This window comes from Rhipicephalus microplus, chromosome 6 (genome assembly GCF_043290135.1).
Source record: "Rhipicephalus microplus isolate Deutch F79 chromosome 6, USDA_Rmic, whole genome shotgun sequence".
NCBI lineage: Eukaryota > Metazoa > Arthropoda > Arachnida > Ixodida > Ixodidae > Rhipicephalus > Rhipicephalus microplus.
The window spans coordinates 160,630,410-160,652,195 of record NC_134705.1 but is presented as its reverse complement, the minus strand read 5'-3'; the positions used below and the strand labels follow the sequence as shown (position 1 = coordinate 160,652,195).

Genomic DNA, 21,786 nt, shown 5'->3' with positions numbered 1-21,786 from the left:
TGGCTCGAGGACGAAAGCGATGACTGTGACCTGGCGTTCCTCTGTGCCGGTGGACGGCTCGAACGCTTCGTAGCCGCCTTGCGTCGGTGACGGCCAAACCGAGTGATGCAGTGTCGCCGCGGTCGAAACAGGATGTCGTCGTGGTGCACGGCGCATGGCTCCCGAGCCACCCAACTTTATGCGAAGGAATGCGTCGGCGTGGCGTGATGTTCAAGGCGGAGGTCCTGAGGTCCTAAAGGCTAATTCTGAGGAGCTACGCACCGCCACGTCCTGATGCTGATGCTGATGACCTCTGATGAATGGCGCTTACCCACAAAGGGGGATGGGCCAAGAACCGGGCGGCAGGATACTTAAATGAAACTAAAATGAAAATGAAGCCAATCTGAAAAAATAGCTTAAAATAATACTACCAAAAAACAAAAATGTTTGCTGAGCAAGCGGTTAAACCATCTTTTGTTTTTGAAAGACATAACTACGAATTATAGTCGAACGGCAAAATCGGGGAACTTCTTCTTGGCTCGTGCGCTGCGTGCCTTCTTCGGCCATGATGATATCTTCAACAAAAAAAGATGTCGAGAACGCAGTTATTTGGTTATTTTTTTTATCCTGTCTGTGGAGCACTCCGTAAAAGAACAATCGTAGCACCTCTTTGAAACCTTGGCATGGAAGCAGCAGAACCTGTTCGGCTTTCTTTGGGGTCACTCTTCTGCGATACAGTCACAGGGATATTTTGTTTATCATTGAGGAACTCATCAGTGTCACCCATTCATCAGATGTCACGAACCCACGCACTACCTCTCGTCCTCATACGCGCACAACCACGCCATCACAAACGCGCACACGCTCTGAATCAGTGGCGTAATTCACATGGGGATAAAAGATGTAAAGAACCCCTTGTGCTTAGGCTGTGGGAGACGCTCGTTGCGAGTGTCTCCCCTAAAGATTCCTCCTAAAGGCGAAGCTCTTCTCAGTCTGACCTTGTCGTACGTCAAGCGTAACGGGCAGAAGAAGAAGAAAACGAGAAAACAAATTGGCCCCGTATCTGCATGTTAACCTGCTGATGTCGTCGAAAGACGAGTCTTGCGTGTGGAGAGAGTGAACAAAACATTTATTTGATGTTTTGCGCAAGAGAATCGGGGAATGGTATTCTGGAGGCGCTGCGTTAGAGTGCCTCGAGCGTTTAGTGGAGGCGAGTGAGCGCATCAAGTCACGTCACATGTGACACATGAGCGCCATCTGACAACTTTCTTGGAAAACGAAGCGCGTGGCTTTGAGACGGGTCTGCGCGCCCGTCTCAGAGGTGATAGTAGAACGCAAGGCGACAGGTAGGTGCGACCACCGTCTTGTCTTAGCAAAAGCATTCGAAACACTCGCATTTTCGTGCAAGCGTTGCGTGGTCAGCGCAGCGTGATAAGCGCTACGGTCCTGAAAGTTACTTATGTGTGCCTTTTCTGGTAAAAGACGCTCATGCAGAATACATACGTGTTGTTATGGTGCCCCAGACATGCGCAATAATTGTTTTTAATTAACAATCGCATAAGTATGAACGCTAAATCTTGAGCAACATTGATGGGCGCTGCGGATCGGGTCGACCGTTTCAAGTACCTGGTGCCGTTAAGAGTGTACAAACAGACAAATGTACAGACAGACGGACGGACGGACGGACGGACGGACAGACAGACAGACAGACAGACAGACGAAAACTTCTGCGTCGAAGGTCCCCAGGAAAGTTTATCGTCTTTAAAAAGGAAGGCCGTATCTCCCGAACAGTATAATAAATGGCACTGTGTCATACAAACTGCAGTCGAGTGAGGATATTCTAGATGGTGCTATACCGCTACTCTCCAATTGGTTGCTGCGCGGTCTGTGCCTAGGTGCGCGGGGAAGGAGTGCCTCTCTCAGTCTCCTGGATCGTCGCCGTACGTGGCGGATCGTTGGTGCGGCATGGACGAAGCGGAGTAGCGGGCGTGGAGTGCAGCGGCGGCTCGCGCTCGTCACCAAACAGACAAAAAGTCCGACACACAGACAGACGAACGGACAGAGACACGGACGCACGCACGGACGGACGGACGCGCGGACGCCTACGTGGATGATGGAAGCACGCGCGGACGGATGGACAGATGCTTTGCCCCACTCGTCATCATTCCCTGCGAGGGTGTGCAGTGATTTTTTTGAAGGTCACACGTGTGAATTGCTTGGCAGTTATGTATATCGCGTTCAAGTTTTCAATACACGTCATTTTTTTCTTGGTCTCACTGGCTGAAGGCTTTGACTGTTTGAGAGAAGCACTTACTTGAGGAAGCGGCAATTTTGAGGATGGCCCAGACACCTTTTATCCCTCCCCCCTCTGTTGCTAAAGTACTGCTTTATACACAGAAGGTAAAATAAACCAAACATACTCAATCGTTCATTTTATATTAGGTGCATATGTAGTTTTAAATTATTTTACGTCTAATTTACCTTAAGTTCTCTACTACACATGGCTGATAAGGTGGTATCTCATGTGAGGAAAAAAAAAGTTCTACAAAATTCTACTCTTACTTTTTATAAAAATGCTTGGTTTTAGAGGTATGGAGTTAGATTTTACGGTGCGCTCACAATGACGATGTGGAAATGCTGACTCGACGTAAATATGCGTCTCTCATTCCGCGTATTTAGTTCATGCAGATGCGCCAGTTCCGGTTGTGCATGAAAATCGAGCTACCCTTAGGTGATAGGTAAAAATAAAGCGATCACGTATTGTCAGCACCACCTAGTCATTCAGCGTGGAAGGCCTACCGCGTGAAATGTTGTTGAGTAAAACTTGCAGCTGGGCGAGTTGTTTCACACTTTAAGGTGTAGACAAGGGCAAAAAGTAAGTTTCGAAAATTTCAAAACGTATGGCTTTTTATCATACATGGCGTTATCCCTGTTCTCAAGCTTACCGTCACAATGCAATGTATATCTCAGTCATTCAGCATGTTTTCAATTCACCAGCGTTAGGGATATATGTTGATAATCATCGCGTGCGTGGTTGCGACCAGCACTTTTATCACTTCTGTTTTGCGTGGTAGTGGTTGTAGAAAGCATTTCATTATAGAAAATTACCAGAGAGTTGCGGCATAATGCATGCTTGAGTGGCAAGACCCTATTCCGGGACGCCAGTCGAGTTGGCCGCTGCCCGAGCGCACCTCACCACGGATCGTTGAGCATCCAAGGTGGAGCAGCCGTGCAGGTATACTCCTCCCGAGTCTCTCTAGTTGGGATGGGGAAAGGGAATAAAAAGGAAGTGGGTTGGTGGGGCACGAAGCGACGACGTGGTAAGTGTCGGCTACAACCTGGCAGGTCGAGAAGGTGCCACTTATTTCCGGCAAAAAAAAATGTCTAAAATCGCTTTCAATCTTTTTTCTATGGTAACTACCACCAGTTTCTCGAACATATCTTCCAGGGAGAGCACTGGTATTTTTTGAAGACAAATCATCACCATCAACGTCGGCACGCGCCGCGCTCGAGCCCAGAAGAAGCTCTTTGATTTCACCGCTTGGACGTGGCTGCGCATAGCTCCACCGAAAAAAAAAATCTGCTCAGTCGTCCCTCTTCGGCCTCCAGCACCCAGCAAAACAAGGCCGCCCTGTCGTCTCAACATGGCCAACGCCGAAGATGGGCACCGTAAGCCCTCAGACATGACGCAGCCGTCAACACTGTCTCCACTGTCTCCGATTGAGCTGCGCGATGAGGCGTCCGAGACGTCGAGCGGTGAAGAACAACACCTGGCCGTCGTCGTCCCCTTCGCCCAACGCCCGTCGGAGTCCACGTCGACGTCGTTCCCGCAGTACCCGTCAGAGGATCAGCAGGAGGAGCTCAGGACATCCGTCGGTGAAGATGAGACGCGATCTGCATCGGTCCTGCCGGCCTCCACTCCGTTGTCCCCGCTGTCGGTCGGAGTCTTGCAGAAGGCGGCTCAGACGACGCTGACCGCCAGCACGGCGACGGTGACCGCGCACGCGGTCAGCACCACCATCGAGCCCTCGTCGCCGCTAGACCACGTTCTAATCATTGGCCACGGCCGGTTCCAGAGGATTGTCCTGCTCTGCACCACGCTGGCATTCTTCACGACCGTCATGCACGCTATGGCCTCGACGACATTAGCGAGATCCGTGGACCACTGGGGCAGGTACTTCAAGCTTTTCATAGGCGAGCATACTATAGATGGAGAGAGGTTGTGTAGAGGGGCAGTACCGTGGTGGGGCGCGCACCCGCTTATTGATATTAGTGACCGCTACCTCAAAGCGGGCGCTAACTCTGCCCTACTAAATCTTTCACGTAACTTATTAACGCGCAGAGTTATGGCCACGCACGTTTTTCGACGATAACGATGACCAAGAATCGCTGACGTTGCTTTCCAATATCTCTTCACACGCCACCCGGAAGCCGGGGACCATGAGCAAGCCTTCGTGAGAGGCACGTGATCCCTTTAATTTCAATTTCCCATCGACTGGAGAGCCTGTTATCTTTTAGAAAGGTAGCTCCCCAGTGTTACTGCAACATATTTCTTACTGCAATATATTTATAGTACTCGGTGCTCTTTTCTTTGCGTCAACGCCGTCCTTTCTTTTTCTCATTTGTTCTTTCCCTGTCCTGTGTTTCAAGTGCTGCGCTGTTGACAAGGACTATAGGGAGCCGGGGACAGCTTCTTGCGCACACTAATGACGCTTTTTCCAGCAAATTACAATCTGATACGATATATCGCATTCCACTGTGTCGCGCGAATGTGGCATGCAAGACGACACTGAAAGAGATTCATCTGCGCAAGACGTCTGCGGAAAAGATATACTCTTCTGGATCAGATGGTTACCCCCGTTGATATATGATAATGTTGGCATTGAGCATAATTCACAAAATAATAAATTATCTGCAGAAGGATAACTCCCTTGGCAGAGAACTATCCTACTAAGCCATAGATAAATATACATAAAGAACGGACACTTCCGTAGAGCCCTGCGGCCAAGCTACTGCGCTGCTTTCAGCCCCATGAGTGGCTTGTCAGACCCGATAATCACTTGAGCATAAATAAAATAACATTTTTTTCCATGGTTGGTTTGAAATCGTACCCTCATGTTCTGAAAGCGAGTATCTTTACCACTAAACTACACACCCTTTTTTCTTTCTTTAATGCTTGTGTACATAGCAAAAACATGAACAAAAAAGAGGTAAAAGCGTCAAACATAACAGTCTTCTTAAAATTTCTTCATCTGTAAAAGGCTTTCTAATTGATGAAGCCATTCAGGCACCTTTTGTAGAACATTTGGTGATTCCACCAATGAACAGACAGATTGAAAGTAGCATTGCCGAACCGGACGTGCATTAACATGAGCAATGCGCACCTCCATTCTAGATTGCCATATACCGTGCAGGCCCAGTAAAGTAACTGGGTCGAAAGGTATTTCTTCTTCACTTGATACTGGTACGTCATCAAGAAGCAGATCCTTCTTAAAGTCCTTTGGAGAACATCCCAGAAAAAGACTGCATCCCAGCAGTCTAAGAAAACACGTTCGTATGTTTCCGGCATTTTGCAGAGAAGGCAATCAACATTTCAAGGAACGAATAATCCTTTTTCTTGCATTCATGCTTTCATGGGCAAGGTCCCAGTGTGCAATTTAAAGAAAAAGGATTTCGCTCCAGGTGATACCTTCATTTTTTTTTACACGGCTTAAGACATTCTGGCCTGGGCTTACATGGTATGACGTTCTACATAGGGGAACAGGAAGAGCTGTTTCTACTAGATTTTTGTATAACTTTTTGCGCGAAACCGTGCTGAGGTATCCCACTTAAAGGCGCGCTTTCAGAAAGAGACATGAATCAACAACTTCTTTAGAGAACCTCCAATGCGTGCTTTCATGTGACCAGGTGCTACCACAAAATCTGGCAACCGCTTCCAAGCCTAAGCTGTATACCAGCACGTATGAATGGGTCTCGATTATTTCGGGAAAAAAATAAACTGGTTAACTGACTGACAAAGGCATAAATGACACAGACCAAGTCCACTAGAGCGAACCCGTCTGAATAAGCCACTAGGCTACACACCCGTACTTCCGTAAAGGGAATGTATGTACAGTACATCTAAACCGCATGAATATGCCTCTTTGTGCAAAACAAATTTGTGCTCTGCACAAGGCTCACGTGCAAGGCCCTTTACATTGAGCTATTGCTGCAGCCCACCAGAAGAGTACGCCTTTATATCCGAGGCTACCTGGAAGAAAGTCGGCATCCCAGAACACCGAGACGGCTCCGTGGTACATCGCAGCCAGTGCCACCGGTACGACCCCCCGTTCGACCTTTTGTTGGACGAGGCCAGCCACGATGCCTCTGCGGACAACCGAAGTGTGATACCCTGCGACGCCGGCTGGCACTCTGAGACGGGACCCATCTCGGACGGTCCCGATTACCACGGGCACTCCGGAAAACTCGACTTCAAACATCCGCACTCCATTGTGGTCGAGTGGAACCTGGTGTGCGGTCGTAAATGGATCGTATCCGCACTCAGGGCTGCCTATACAGCTGGCGGGTTCGCTGGCGCTCCGGTGAGTCGCCTTCACAATGGCCCTAAACTCGAGTCGACTCACTAGAGTTCTTGTTTATATACCGAAGTTTAAAGCTAAGCTGCTGCGAATAGAGACGGACGTAAAACTGCTGGTAGACAAACGACTGTCTGGCTATTTCTTTCTGTGTATCTGTCCATCTACAGATTATATGCCAATAAAGCCAAGGGGGGGGGGGGCAATTATTGAAAGACATGTATGTGCAACCAACAGCAAGCGTTTGCGGGATGGTGGATCCACAAAAAATGTGAATTTCTGCTTTATTGTTCGTAATGAAGCTGGTGATGTATAGGTTGGAATGCCAAGTGCAGTGTGGAACATTTATTTGAATATTATGATCCCCGAGAAAGTGGGAATTTAGCATTGTCAAAAATTTGGCGCCCCACAAACTTTTCCTGTTGGGCGTACACTCTACGACTGTTACAAGCTGCCACTCTAGCGTCGCCAGCGCGAAGTCGGCGACGGGAATGACAGCAGGTTAGTTCATTCCATAAGCAAGCAGAGACAGTGGAGAGATCAGACACGTGAGAAAACAAAACAAACTTTACTCTAGTGATATTGCAGCACACGGGATCTAGTACAACACTTCAATACAACTAACAAAATACATCAACACTTTATATAACAAAGATACATATAAAAAACAATCATCAGCTTACGAGAGGGAACTATTAAAACTACGCAAACTAACAACAATTGAACTACGGAGGAAAAAGTTGGAAGATATAAACAGGTGAAGGCATACGTGTGATGACTGGCAGCGTTGCGTCCCCGACGATCGGATGCGAGAAGTCGAAGAGAGGTCTGGCACGACTGCGATGTCGGCGGTGTTGCAACGCTAGTGGCTCCGGGAGGCTAGTGCTTGCAGGTGACCTCAGGCAGGTTGAGCTAACTCGAATCGAAGTCCTGATGTCTACGTTGCAGGCGTAAATATCGCGTCACAACTAGACGAACGGCTAAGTTTTGGTGGCACGCCTATACAGAGCCACACTAAAAACTTCTAGAAGAGATACTTGTTGATCTGTTTCTAAACCATGTTGGTCAGCGACTAGTTTGCCTAGCAGGGCAAAATCCTGCGCTTAAATTTCCCTCGTGTCCCCTCGCTCTCTTTCTTGGGGACAAGAGACCTCTACATGAGTCCATTCATGCGCGTTTCATTGTGGGAAACTCCGCCCCAAAAATATATTGACTCCACCCCTTTTAGATGCGGAAGCATCTTATACTCGCGCCTTGTAGTGCGCCGTCCGCGCCGTCCGCGCCGTCCGCACCGCTTCTCGAACATTCGACAGCTGACGCGCGCGCATGCGCCGTCGCGCCGTCGCCCACTCTTCCACCATCTGTGCATCCCTTCCTCCTCTACACACCGCGCGCGCTTCACTCCTCCACCATCTGTGCACCCTTTCTCCTCTACACACCGCGTTCGACATCTACACTTCTCCTGATTCTCCAGTGGACGCGCATGTGGCGTCGCGCTTCGAGAACATTCAACAGCTGACAGTGCATGCGCCGTCGAGCTGTATATATACTCAAGGTCGGCGCTCGCTCGCTCAGTTGCCACTCGTCGGTTGGTTTGTACGGCGCGTCGACGTACAAGGTCGCGGTGAAATGAATTCCAACGAATCCACAAACACAATGATCGACGTCCCTTCGACCAGCGCCGCCCTTTCGCATACGTGTGTACGTGTTCACTCATTTAACACCCCCTCCTACAACCACGTTAACCAATTTAGCCATCGACCCAAGTAAGTCGCAATTTAACACCCCATTTCACAACCACGTTAACCAATTTAGCCATCCACCCAAGTAAGTCGCACTTTAACACCCCGTTAACCAATTATATGCTCCGCATCCTCCTCGGTGTTCCCCCGAGGGAAGCTGCGGGCAATTTTTTTAATTAGGAAAGGGCCCTCAACTAGCAAGAGTGACAACCTGTTGGGGTGCTGTCCTACGGCTTGGCCCCCAGAAGTTTTCCCGTGGGAACGGTCAGACTGTTTGCCTCTCAGCCGGTGCGTCCTGTAGTCTAAACCTTGTTCGGGATACATCGCGGCCTTCCACGACCCTGCAGACGCCGCCGTAGGTACAAAGGATCAAACGTCGGCGGCGACGTTCGAAGAAGAACCCTCCATTTTGCTCTTCCCGGCTCTCTTTCATGCGCCCGCCATTCCCACGGTCAGCGGGGTAGTACGGCGCCCGTTAACTGCCGTGACCCCGGGTCGCAAAGATGGCAGTCCGTGACATTGCCCACCACTTTCAGAATGTTATTCATAACTTTTGCTCACACGGAGGGGAATTTTTCGACAACAAGGAACAAAACACCACCAACAAGGGAGACATGAGAACTGTCCCTCTCATACACAACTTAAATAGGCAGCGTGCATCAAAGTAACAACAAAAGGGAAAAAACAATTGTTAGGGTACCAGCTTCAGTTACACGCAACAATGTCAATGCGCCATACAAACAAGAACAAAAATAGCTGGATACGGCCACCATCACTACAGAATACACTGCACGAATGTATACTACGAACAGGTGCGCTCCTCTACTGTAGTGAGATCCTTCAATGTGCATTAAAACATGTAAAAACAACCAATGCACCAAGCAAAAAGAAAATAACTCAAAATACACTTCTTATACAATGAAATACGCACATACAAACAGAAAACAAACGACGAAAGGCATAAAAAAATAACATGCTCCCCAGACCTCACGAACTATATCCGGCTCAAGTAATCGGCTCCTACGTTTTTGCTACCCTTAATATGCGTAATGGAGAACTGGTACTCTTGGAGTAGTAAACTCCATCGAAGTACTCGAGCGTTCAGCTGATTTGCCTTTTGGATATAACTCAGATGCTGGTTGTCTGTCTTGACACAAAAATGTACTCCATTTAAGTACATGGAGAATTTCTGAATTCCCCATACCAACTCGACACATTCACGTTCGATGGTACTATAGGAAGCCTTCCGTGGAAGCAGCTTTCGGCTGGCATAAGCAGTGGGGTGGAGCTTGCCTTCGTGGGCCTGCTTGAGCACGGCTCCGAGACTTGTGTCCGATGCGTCCGTTCGAAGTACGAATGGTTGGTGCAAATTTGGTAGCCGTAGTATCGGCTGCGTAGAGACATGTTGTTTGAGACTTCGAAAAGCCTCCTCGTGGGCTGCTGTCCCTCTCCTCAAATCTTTTCGAAAGCTGGCGTGGAAGATTATTTTGCCGCCAGCCGTGTATACGATAGTCAGCTTCACCTTTCTTTTCCCGGACTTCAAAAGGGCCCTGGATTTCAAAAGGGTTTGGACTTTTGGCTGTATGACATCATTCGTACAAAAAAAGTGGCGGATCCCCCTAAATAGGAATCGGTATAACACGAAAGTGAAACGTGTTTTTACAAAGGTAGTTGAGCGTTTACTGTGCATTGTTTCAGCAAACGCAACAAATTGCAAAGTCACGTTGAAAACGGTGGGCAGCTCTAAACTTGCAGCAGACAGCTCACGCAGAATACACGCACCATATTAGCATACATAGAACGAGCGTGGACTAACAATTGTCACAGCTTGACACTTGAAAAGCGCTCTGTTCAACAGAAAGAGGCGGGAAACGTGCGCACAAGTATACGCAGGACAAGCACGAACAACTGTCACAATTCTTCCTGTGTCGTGTGTCAGCAGCGTGCTCCTTTCATAAACGCAGCCGCGGCAGCGTGTGAAGTGACCTTCGTCACCTCCCGAATTAAGTGTCCCATAAGCGCGCGTGCTGGAGAGACTCAGTTCCGTGGAAGCGACAGCTTTTAAAGTGCGCCCAACGCGAGCCCGTCCCGTCATCTCGCCACTGATACCGAAAACGCACTAAAGTTTCGAAGCTCTGAGGACTGCCAAACGGTGTACGGTGTTTATAAATGACTTGCCGTTAGCACTCCAGCCAACGTACACTCCGTGCCGTAGTGGTTTGCGCCGGGAGCTCAAATCGATAGGTTGTTAATCGATTACGCGCGACGAATGCTGGCTTCTAGGATTTGTCTTTCCAATCTGCTAGTATATATTCTTCAACGTCGCTTCCGTGACGGAAGTACGTCAGCGGAGGCAAAGTGGACACCGGTATAAAACACCTTCATGCTAAAAAAAGTGGCTTCTAGGTGACCTTAGAATAAATCTTCATTTCTAGGCCGCGTGCTCTCAGGAGTCTCGACCGCCGATAGGCGGTGTTGTCTGACCATGCTGACAAAGTGTTGCAGGCACCCCTTACGTTTCGCATTGCCGTCGTTTTGTTTTTCTCGTAATGCTTCCACGCCAACTCACCCAGGTGGCCGGCATAGCGGCAGACCGCATCGGTCGACGGCCCATGCTGTGCTTGTGGCTCGTGCAGCTCTTCTTAGCCGGCACCATGCTCGTGTTCGCCCTCACCGTGCCCGTGTTCGCCGCGCTCCGGTTCCTACTTTCGGCTGATGCCGCCGGTGTGGTCGTGGCGTCGCACGTGCTTCTGTTCGAGGTGACTGGCACGCGCTATCGCGCCTCTTACTGCGTCGTCGCCATCGCCAGTGGCATTTTGGCCGCAGACGTCTACAGCGAGCTCATCTACGTCTGCATCCCAAACTGGCACCTGGCGCAGGTATATCTCGGCTCACTACCTCTCACATGGCTGAATCGCGCACTCTGAAAATGAATTTGATACTCACACTCCTTCACGCGTGCTCGCGGAGGTACACACACATTTACCCCGATTTGTTCAGTCCGCGTTGCTCACAGTGTGGCATCCTTGGCCTCCCTCTTTCATATACTATGGGACTGCAGCGAGAATGATCTCCTGACCACTCCCTCATCCGAGGAGCGAGAAAGTGTACTCCACGATACGAACCTGCAAGTGCAGCTCCGCGCCATACCGCGATGAGGAGGTGGTGGCAAGGCACGGGCTGAATACCATTCCTCTGTGAAATGTTTCACTTAAACAAAGTTGCTTCCCACTCTTCTCGCTCAGTCCTGACATATAGGTAGGAGAGGACAAACGGCAGCAGGTGACGCTGGCTGACGCTGCTGTGTCTGTACCTTATAATGTGGGCGGGGGTGGGTGGGGGGGGGGGGCACCGTGGCGCAGTGGTGCGTCGGGCGCGTTATTCGAAGGTCACAGCTTCGAATCCTGCTTGTGGCAAGTTATATTTTCGTACATTTTTCATTCTTCTTCACATTTAGATTACATTTCCTGATAATAACATCCCCTATACTTTCCCGGACATCATCTTCTGTTACTTCTCATTAATATTGTGTTTCTTTAAAGTGGTACGTTTAGCTCTCTATCACGTTCCACGACTCTCCGACGAGAGAATACCTTTCTCATAGGAGAGCTCAGAGTAATTTAGCGCGTCTCTTTAAAAGAGCGTCTTATACGTGACTAGGCAGGGCTCACAAAAAAGGGTCAAGTACTGTTTTTATAACAGTGTAGCATGAATGAATTAACTAATCATCTTAACCTGACTAGACGCCCACTGTAAGGTTGTACATGGGCCTCTCGTGAGCCCCGGTCCAGTTCTTGGAGCTGCCACGTTATACCCGTAAACTATGGTTACCCCAATTTCGCGGGACTGTGCCTTCTTTTCCCAGAACGTCACGAGACCCATAGCGTCCCTGTCAGGATACCAATATGCCCTGGATGTGTTTCACACCATCCAGTTATAAAAATTTTGTGATCCTATGCGCGCGCTAAACAACGTACGTTACGCAAACGAAAACGAAGTTTGCACATATCGTATGCACGGAGCAATGTTAAGGTGGCTGCGAAGGGCTTTAGCCACTTTAGCTCAACTCCCCGTGAAGTACGACGGCTTTTACGAGTACATTCTGTAGCAAGAGGAAGTGTAACGAACAGAACGTAGGCAGCTCAGGTACTATATACTTCAAGGGGCGGCAACAATCAGCAATGGGAGACTGTCTGGAAGATACCAAAATAAAGAGAAAAATTGATTTCGCTAGGTTTCTGGGAAAGTGCACTCCACCCCCACCCGCCGCTCGACTAATAACCCTCAATAACCAGTGGTTATCTCGCCGACACACTGCACGCCCACTTCTTTTGCTTGATATCGTTTGAACTTGACTTACAATTGACTAATCTATCGCCAATTCATTGTTGACGAATGCGAATGATTCGGTAACTCATTGGATAACTGATTGCTCAAGAAGTATCGGTAGATTTGTTTTTGCAGAGTACCGTTGCGATACCAACAAGTCAACACTGTTGGAAATCGATAGTTGTTATTTGACCCATCTGGTTAGGAACAGACATGAAGACAATTATGACATGTTTGTTCGGAATACGTATGTTCATATCGGATCTATCACAAACCAGACAACGGCGCACACACCCAATCGAAATTACGGAAACCTTCCATACGTCTGCACGCGTTGCTTACGTCGCATTTTATGACATGCATAACCGGACTGCTCACGCAATGATATCCACTTGTGAACCCGGCTCTCGTACGCTGACCGAAACATCTTGCTTTTATTTGCTTTTATCGTGGTCTGAGTCTTGATTTGTCTTCATTTCAACACTGTTATGGAGGCCTGAAGCAGCTCGCATGTGTCGCAGGTTGCCTTCATGATTCCCTCGTGCGGCATGATCGTCGCAGTGTATCTGATGGAGGAGTCTCCCTGCTGGCTCGTGGCCGTCTCCGAGATGCGCTACGCCGAGAGCGTTCTCGCGTGGGCGGCCGGCGTCAACAACATTGAGCCGAGCATGTTCAGACGCCGCCTCTCTCGCCTCAGGATCGAGCTGAACCGGCAAAACGAACAGCTGGACATGCAGCAAGAACCGGAAGGCGCCATCGTCTCGGAGCACGGTGCGAACGCGTTGGCTCAATCCTGCACTGGTCATTGATTGCGCATACCAAATACAAGGGGAGGAATACTGTTGGTTTTCCGGAAAGTACGCCTTGGTCACGTGCTGAAAGCCGCATGATGGCATTATGAATGATATAAAGTTGAGGCTGAATAAGGCGTTCAAATTATTTCGCTAAATCGTGAAGTTGGTGGCGTACAAGAAGGTAATCTTGTCCATCGAAATCTATAATTTTAATGCAGCTGATCTATCGCGCGTCAGACTCGACGCGAGAGAGACAAAGGTCCCGACGAAAAAAAAACGAGCCGCAGCCCAGGCGGAAACTCACGGAACTCTTTATTACAGTGCAGATATTCAATGGAAGTACGCCCCCCGGGGACAAGAGGAACCCAGTATACCACAGTAGCCTCAGCCGAAAGATACATCACGACATTTTATTTCCCATTAATACACACCTGAACGTGTGTAAAGTAAGCGAGGGCAGCCCGAACAGAAACTCTTTCCATGGGTGGGCGATACAGGCACGTTGGATGGTCACGTGAAACTATGTTGCCGATTTTTTAGGACAGTGACAATGACTGAAGTTCTTATGTTATCAAGCAGAGCAACAAAGTTTCAAGGAGACAATGACTGTCGTCTGTCGCATAAACCATCCAATAACGAAAGCAGCCACAATATTTCTGTGGGAGTGATATAGGCGACAACAGACCACCACTGACTGCCCTCAGCTCCATTTGACACGTAAAAGTGCTTCCGGCTGCCGCATGGAACCTGGTCAAAATAAAACAATAGTATAGTGGCTAGTAACTAACCACCATAACAATAGGGCCGTAACTAGCGACACTAAATATATTAACGACATTGCATTACAGCGCACGCCCCTCAGAAGATGGATGAATGGATACAACAGTTTCACATCCATCTATCCATCTGTTCTCTGAGAGAAAAGTGGAAAGAAATCATAGTATTTTTGCTCATTTATTTTCAAAGAAACTTCGTTAAATCGTGTTCAGTGCCACGAAAGCTTTGTTAATTCGAGCTGATGGCAGCAAGGAACTATATCGATACTTGACAGAGAATGGCTAGCTCTTCGTTATCTTGCGAAATTTGAAAAATCGTGCTTCATCAGATTGAGTTTCAATTGTGTTGCTATATTCGAAAAAAAAAGTAAGGACAAGATGATTGGTTGATCTTTCTTTGAAGTGTTTGCAGCTACGATGGGGTGACTGTCGTCCCCTTTAAACCATCCTTAGCGCACATTATGTCGTGTATGTAATTAACAATCTAATGAATACTCGCAGAAGTCCGCGTCTCCGACTTGCTGTCCAAACAGCACCTGCGTCGCCGGTCTGCCGTCATATTCGGCTGCTGGTTCCTGGTGTTTGGCGCGTTCGCGCACTTCACCACGACCGACGTGTTGCGCAACAGCGAACGGGCCCGCATCGCCCTCGTCTTGCTTCGACTTCCTTGCGTTGTGGCGGACGTCTACGCCATCACGCGCGCCAGTCGACGCCTGTCCCTCGGCTTTAGCATGCTGGCACTCTCCGTCGTGGCCACCGCCTTGTCAGTGGCGGAGCTGTTCGGCGCCTCGACGAAGATCTCCACCGCTCTCGTCATCTCGGGGCTTCTCGCCTTCGACTTGTCCGCCGTCACGCTGTTCGCCTTCTCCGCCGAGCTGTATCCGACCGTGCTGCGCGGCACTGCGTTGGGTTGCTGCTACATGAGCGGCCGGCTAGGCGCCTTCGTGGCGCCGTTCGTCAACTTGATCCCGTCTCCGCCGCTAAGAAGCGCTGCGTACGCCGTCTCAGCCGCCATGTTGCTGGTGCTGAGTGCGATGGCGTTCGCGCTTCCGGACACGAGGCAGCTGCCACCTTCCAACACAATGCAGGGCATGCTGGCCATGGAGGAGAAATGGCTGCTCGGCTCTCCGCTGCGAGTGGCCCGAGGCGGCGGCAAGCGTCGGCGTTCTAGAACGACGTCTGTTGATGGCGTAAAGAAGCAGGGGCGTGGTTCCTCCTTGAGGCAACTGCAATAAGCCAGCTAGTTTTATATCCGATGCTACAGGGCCCCGATACTATGATTTGTGTTTGCTGAACTGTATACGCTGCCTTCAGTTAAACTAACAGCCTTAAGACATTACTTACTAACTTTGGCAACACGCTATGGCATCTGCATTGTGCTTTCGTTCGACTCTATAGGCCACCTTGAATTAAATTTACAGCTGCAAGATACTCGCAACTTTGATGGTATCGCGAGTGACATTCCCTTAGTTTGCGAATTGCTTAACGCCAACTGCAGGACGTGGAAGAGAAGCAATTGTCTCGCTCTACGCGAACTACTCGATTAAGTTAATTGTAGATTAGGGTGGTTTTGAGACAATGGACTTTTACGCGAGTTGTGTTCGTCGTCGCGCATTCTCAGTCGCAGTCGATAAGCTGGCAGACCACGTGTTTAAGGACTAGTTTTAAGAACTGACGAACACGTTATTGTGCTAGTTGACAGCCATGCACAATTAAGGAATCGATCGTATTGCTTTGCCTTCAAAGACCCAGCCAAGAACCTGCTGGCTCAGATTCAGCCTTGGAGATGTCTCCAAGCCACACGACTACAAAGATAGAGGAACTGTTAGTTCAGTGCATTACACTAATGCAAGAGCAAGATATGATAATATGCTGTATTATTGGCAATTATGAATAGTGCGAAATAAAGTCAACCGACATGTATGCAACGTTATCAACCCTTACGTTTTCTCGCAAATACGTGTTTAAGTCGCATAACCCACAGTTGCCCAACCATATGTCCAAACGACCAGTTACGTAGCTGACCTGCAGCCAAACGCTATATGTAGCTCAAAGGGGTATAGAGATATGAAAGAGTGTGCAGGAATAGGAATGAGCTGAGTGCTGTACTCGGAAACTGCCGTGTAAATAATCAAAGTGGTGGGTTTGAACTCTGGTGTGTCTAGGCACTCCTTTCATAGAGTTTGAGCCAAGATGAATCAAAGCTTCAAAAAGCTATTGAGGATAAACACCGCCTGCATGTGCAACCGATTCTTCACTGATTTCCCTAAGTGGATGTATGCTGTGAATCGGGATCATCCAAAAAACGTTTCATGCTAGTCTGTGTGTGGAAGAAACGATAATGCAGAGGCATTAACAAATGCGACATCCGGTGAGCTACCTCTACAAAAGAAAGGACTAACGCAGATTCTTTTAAAATAGGTATACTCAGATCTCTCGGGAAGGGGCCGCCATGAATCTGATATTGTGTGTTGGTTTAAAGAAAAAAACTGCAATATTTCGAAAGAATGCCTCCATCGCAACTGCAAAAAGGGTAAATGTTACTGCATCATTGAATATAGACATCCCTCAGACAATAATAGAAATCATCGCGAACCTATTGGCGGATTATCAAAAATCCCACTGTGTGTGATGAAAAATGAATGAAACGAGAAAAGTTTTGAGGTATACTTGGCAATTTTGTTTTAATCTCGAATGAAACACCTACTTCCACTTGCTGCTGACCTGCAGGTAAACTTTCTAATGTTGTCCTGTTGAAGCCTGGTTGAACTTAACGCTGATATGACGACAAGCTTTGTGGCGGTATTTCCCGTTATTTAACTTTCTGTCAAGAGCCGTGTGGAATGGATTGTAGACTGAAATCGCATGTATTAGTGTGTGTTCGTAAACTGTGATAACCACCATCATTTTATTACGTTGCAATGAACTCGGGGCGTGCCAAGTGTACTAATCGCCTACTTGATCGCTCTACTCTTGAATAATGGCTCTTGAGCACTACGGACGAACGGCAGTGAAACCGGTGGCTAACATGAGCGGAATATTTTCGAATCAAGGTGAGGGATGAGTAGTCGACCGCTCGTCTAGGGCAGAGAAATGTTCGAGAGTGTTTAAATTCTTACAGCAGAGTACAGTGCTATAATATCAAGAGCGATAAACTAGTGGAAATAATTGCGAAATTTCGAGCGAGTCACTTTGTCAGAAAGAAATTCGTATGTCGCCGCACACTTTCCTACGGCCCTCGCTCGGAGAACGCCCCGAAGGATAGAATGTTGTCCGTATTCAGAGTAATTTGCTAGTCGTGAGTGAAATATCTGAATTATTTTTTGTGGCTAGTGTAACAATGGCGAGTAGTTAAGAAATACTGGAAGTGTGCACTAGGTTACACAAAGCCTGGCATATCGGAAAAGGTTGATTCGAGTTCGTCGTGGTGCAGCATGGGAATCGTGACAACGACGGTGATTAGACGACGACGATGATGATGATGATTTCGGTGGCGTAGAAGTGTGTCGCGCACACCCATTCTGGTAGACTCGCCAAGAAACAATTTATAAGGAGAGAGAGATAGAATTTATTTACAGAAAGATAGAGAGGTCGGCCTGAGCTATAGTTTGCTCTGGCCTGCTACTCTACACTGGGAAGGGTGACTGGGAAGGGAAAGAGTGATGAATGACGATGGTAAGGTAGAGAGATGATATGTTCTTATTAGGCTTGGTAACTCTACAGACATGTATCCAGTCCAGTGGCTACTAAGAAAGCGACGACGGCTCGTATAACCACACGTGTTCTGCTGGCGTCAGGCCAAGGACCTAACACAACCTCATCGGTTAATGGTCGACTAATATTGTCACAATGCAGAAACAGCAGCAGTTAAATACAGGAAACTCACTTTAATTGTACTAGAACACTGGCAAACTGATCGGAAGAGAACCTCTTTTTCTTTCTCCCGCTGCGCGTGTACTTCGTTGTTTTCTTGGCGCTGCATATTCAATGCGGCATTTGCCCCCCTCCAGAGAGCAGCGTCCCGATGTTCTTCTCCAAAGGTCGGTGTAGTAGATGTATGATGTAAATCAGTCCGAAAAATAGGGCTTCATTCGCACAACGTGCACGATTTCTGTTTTTTGCTGGCGAGTTGTCGAGGGGCTGTCAGGAACGACCACGTAATTAACGTCGCTCAGGCGTTGTAAAACTGTGTAGGGGCCAAAATACTTCTTTAGCAATTTTTCAGACAGTCCCCGGCGGCGGATAGGACTCCATACCCAGACTTTGTCGCCGGGCCGATAGACTACATGTCGGTGTCGCAGATTATAACGTTGGGCGTCATAATTTTGCTGCTGGGTGATTCGGACGCGTTCAAGCTGCCTCGCTTCTTCTGCTCGTTGAGTAAAAGATGCAGCGTCCAAATTGATGTCATTGCAGTCATGCAGTAACATGGCGTCAAGCATCGTCGTCAATTCACGGCCATGAAGGAGACTGAACGGCGTTCTTCATGTAGTTTCTTGCTGCGCTGTATTATAGGCGAACGGATGATGTACGCTAGAATGTCGTCCCAGTTCTTGTGATCCACGTCAATGTACATACTCAACATGTCGGCAATAGTCTTGTTGAGGCATTCTGTTAAGCCGTTGGTTTGTGGATGATAGGAAGTTGTTTTCCGATGGGCTGTTCCACTGAGCTCAAGCACTGTCTTAAGGATCGCGGCCGTGAAAGCGGCACCTCGATCCGTTATTATGATTGTAGGAGCACCGTGCCTCAGGACGATATTTTCTACGAAGAATCGTGCGGTTTCAATGGCGGTGCAACTTGACAAGGCCTTTGTTTTCGCGTAGCGCGTAAGATAATCAGTGGCGACTATTACCCACTTGTTGCCAGCATGAGAAGTCGGATATGGTTCAAGGAGATCCATTCCAGTTCGGGCAAAAGGTACCGTGGGCACTTGAATTGGTTGTAATAGTCCAGCTGGTTTTAACGGTGGCAATTTCCGTCGTTGGCGATCGAGGCACGTGCGCACGTAATGCTTCACAATAGCTGGAATTCTTGGCCAGTAGTATCTCTGTTGGATTCTGGCCAATGTGCGTGTGTATCCGAGATGACCAGACGTTGGCTCATCGTGGAAAGCACAGAGGATCTCCTCACGGAGTGACGTTGGAACGACAAGAAGGTGGGTGCTTCCTCTGGGGGAAAAGTTCTTCTTATAGAGAACACCACTACGTAAGCAGAATGACGGCAGGCTCCTTGCGAATCTTCTAGGGACGGTTGTTGTCCGGCCATTCAAAAATTCAATAAGAGGAAGCAACTCACTGTCTTCTTTCTGCTTGTACAAAATCGTAGTGGTGTCAACGACTCCTACAAACGCCATGCTGTCATCTTCTGTGTCATCGTCGCGCTTTATCGGTGACCTTGATAAGCGATCGGCGTCGGCGTGCTGCCGTCCGGACTTATACACGACCGTCATATCAAACTCTTGAAGGCGTAAGCTCCACTGTGCGAGCCGACCAGACGGGTTTTTCAAGTTGGTCAGCCAGCAGAGGGAATGAAGGTCACTTACTACGTGGAAGTAACGACCATAGAGGTACGGACGAAACTTCATAACCGCCAATACGAACAGCAAGACACTCTTTTTCCATTGTGGAGTAGTTGGACTCGGCGCGGGAAAGCGTCCTACTAGCATATGCGATCACACGCTCGGCTAAGTCTTGCCACTGGACGAGTACAGCGCCTAAATCCACGTTGCTGGCATCTGTGTGGACCATGGTAGGAGCATCCTCATCAAAGTGAGCAAGCACAGGCGGAGTCTGCAGGTGTTGTCGGAGATCGTCAAATGCCACCTGTTGATCGTCGCCCCATGAGAACGAAACGTCTTTTCTTGTGAGTCGTGTTAACGGCGAGGCTATGTGGGAGAAATTGGCAATAAACCTTCGGTAGTATCCGAATAGACCAAGGAAACACCTGACTGCTTTCTTGTCTTTTGGCACCGGAAATTTTCTGGCGGCCGTAATCTTATCGGGATCAGGTCGAACACCTTCATGGCTCACCACATGGTCTAAACATTGGAGCTCCTTGAAACCGAAATGACACTTCTCGGGTTTCAGTGTCAGGCCGGCAGACCTTATTGCCCTGAATACCGATAGCAGCCTGCTCAGGTGTTCCTCAAATGTTTTTGAAAAAACAATGACGTCGTCCAGATAGACCAGACATGTCGGCCACTTCAGGCCTGACAGAACGGTATCCATCAGTCTCTGAAATGTTGCGGGGGCCGAGCACAATCTGAATGGCAAGACTTTAAATTCATAAAGCCCGTCAGGCGTTACAAAAGCCGTTTTTTCTCTATCTCGCTCGTCGACCTCAATTTGCCAATACCCACTTTTGAGGTCCATTGACGAAAAGTAGCTTGCATACCTCAGCCTTTCGAGTGAATCATCGATGCACGGTAATGGGTAGACGTCTTTCTTCGTCACACGGTTCAGCTTGTGGTAGTCGACACAAAATTGCAAGCTTCCGTCTTTCTTTTTAACCAGCACTACCGGCGACGCCCAAGGACTTCTTGACGGCTGGATGACGTCATCAACGAGCATTTTCTTCACTTGTTCCTGGATCGCTTCACGCTCTTTCGGTGCTACGCGGTATGGGTTCTGTCGTATTGGCCTTGCCGTCTCCTCTGTTATTATCCGGTGCTTTGTCAGTGGCGTTTGACTGACCCTCGATGTCGATGAAAAACAGTCTTTGAACTGACGAAGAAGATCTACTAGACGCTGTCTCTGCGCTGGTGACAAATCCGTGCTTACGTCAATAGGTGGTGGGGCTGACGTGGCTTGCGGCTCGTCCTGTTGTACTACACAGCACTCGCGGATTTCGGTGATCTCGTCGAAGTAGGCAACTGTAGTGCCTTGTGTGATGTGTCGTCGCTCGTTGGTAAAATTCGTCCATAAAACCTCCGCTTCACCACATACAGCATTGACGATACTTCTGGCAATTGCAACACCGCGAAAGAGTAGAAGCGTCAATACTTGTTCAGCGATTCCTTCTCCAGTATCCTGCTCGCTGCACGTGACTGAAACAAGGCGGCACGATAACGGAGGTAGGGTCACATCGTCAATGACTCGCAGGGATTTTCGGTGTAGCGCTGCGCTTTGATCCGCTGAAAAGGTCAGTACATCGTCCGGTATATTGATGATAGCACCATATTCACGCAAGAAATCCATCCCCAAGATTGCCTGTTTGCAACATTCGGAAAGAATAACAAAAGTTGCGACGAAGGATGCATCCCCTATCTTCATTCTTGCGGTGCACTTTCCGGTAGGTGTGAGTAGCTGCCCTCCAGCTCCTCTAATCTGTGGTCCTGTCCATTCCATTCTAACCTTCCTGAGCGTGTCTGCCAGACTCTCACTCATTATTGAGAAGTCCGCGCCAGTGTCTACCAATGCCATGACGTCATGTGCGTCAATCGTAATTGCAACTTCGGCAGTAACAACCCCATTCTTCGTCGATTCATTGAAGATGTGTCTCTCTTCGCTCGGCTGTATTGGGGGATTTTAAGCACTTCGACGATTCGCAACCTTCCCCCCTGAGGTCGCTGCTTTTAGTTCCCCCGGCG

The 21,786-nt window shown here is 48.6% G+C and overlaps 1 protein-coding gene across 1 annotated transcript; it reads left to right on the top strand.

Annotated features, from left to right (window-relative positions):
- The first annotated feature begins 3,623 nt into the window (after positions 1–3,623).
- On the top strand, positions 3,624–15,430 carry LOC119186473 (solute carrier family 22 member 12). Its single transcript, XM_075867885.1, has 5 exons — positions 3,624–4,153; positions 6,194–6,560; positions 10,870–11,175; positions 13,147–13,396; positions 14,697–15,430. The coding sequence occupies exons 1-5, from the start codon at positions 3,624–3,626 to the stop codon at positions 15,428–15,430; spliced, it is 2,187 nt and encodes a 728-aa protein (XP_075724000.1).
- Positions 15,431–21,786: the final 6,356 nt, after the last annotated feature.

Excerpts from the sequence above, each read along its gene's own strand:
- LOC119186473 (XM_075867885.1), top strand. The coding sequence starts at position 3,624 with ATGGCCAACGCCGAAGATGGGCACCGTAAGCCCTCAGACATGACGCAG. Across the intron at positions 11,176-13,146 it reads CAAACTGGCACCTGGCGCAG|GTTGCCTTCATGATTCCCTC; the intron begins GTATATCTCGGC and ends CATGTGTCGCAG. Across the intron at positions 13,397-14,696 it reads CGCCATCGTCTCGGAGCACG|AAGTCCGCGTCTCCGACTTG; the intron begins GTGCGAACGCGT and ends GAATACTCGCAG.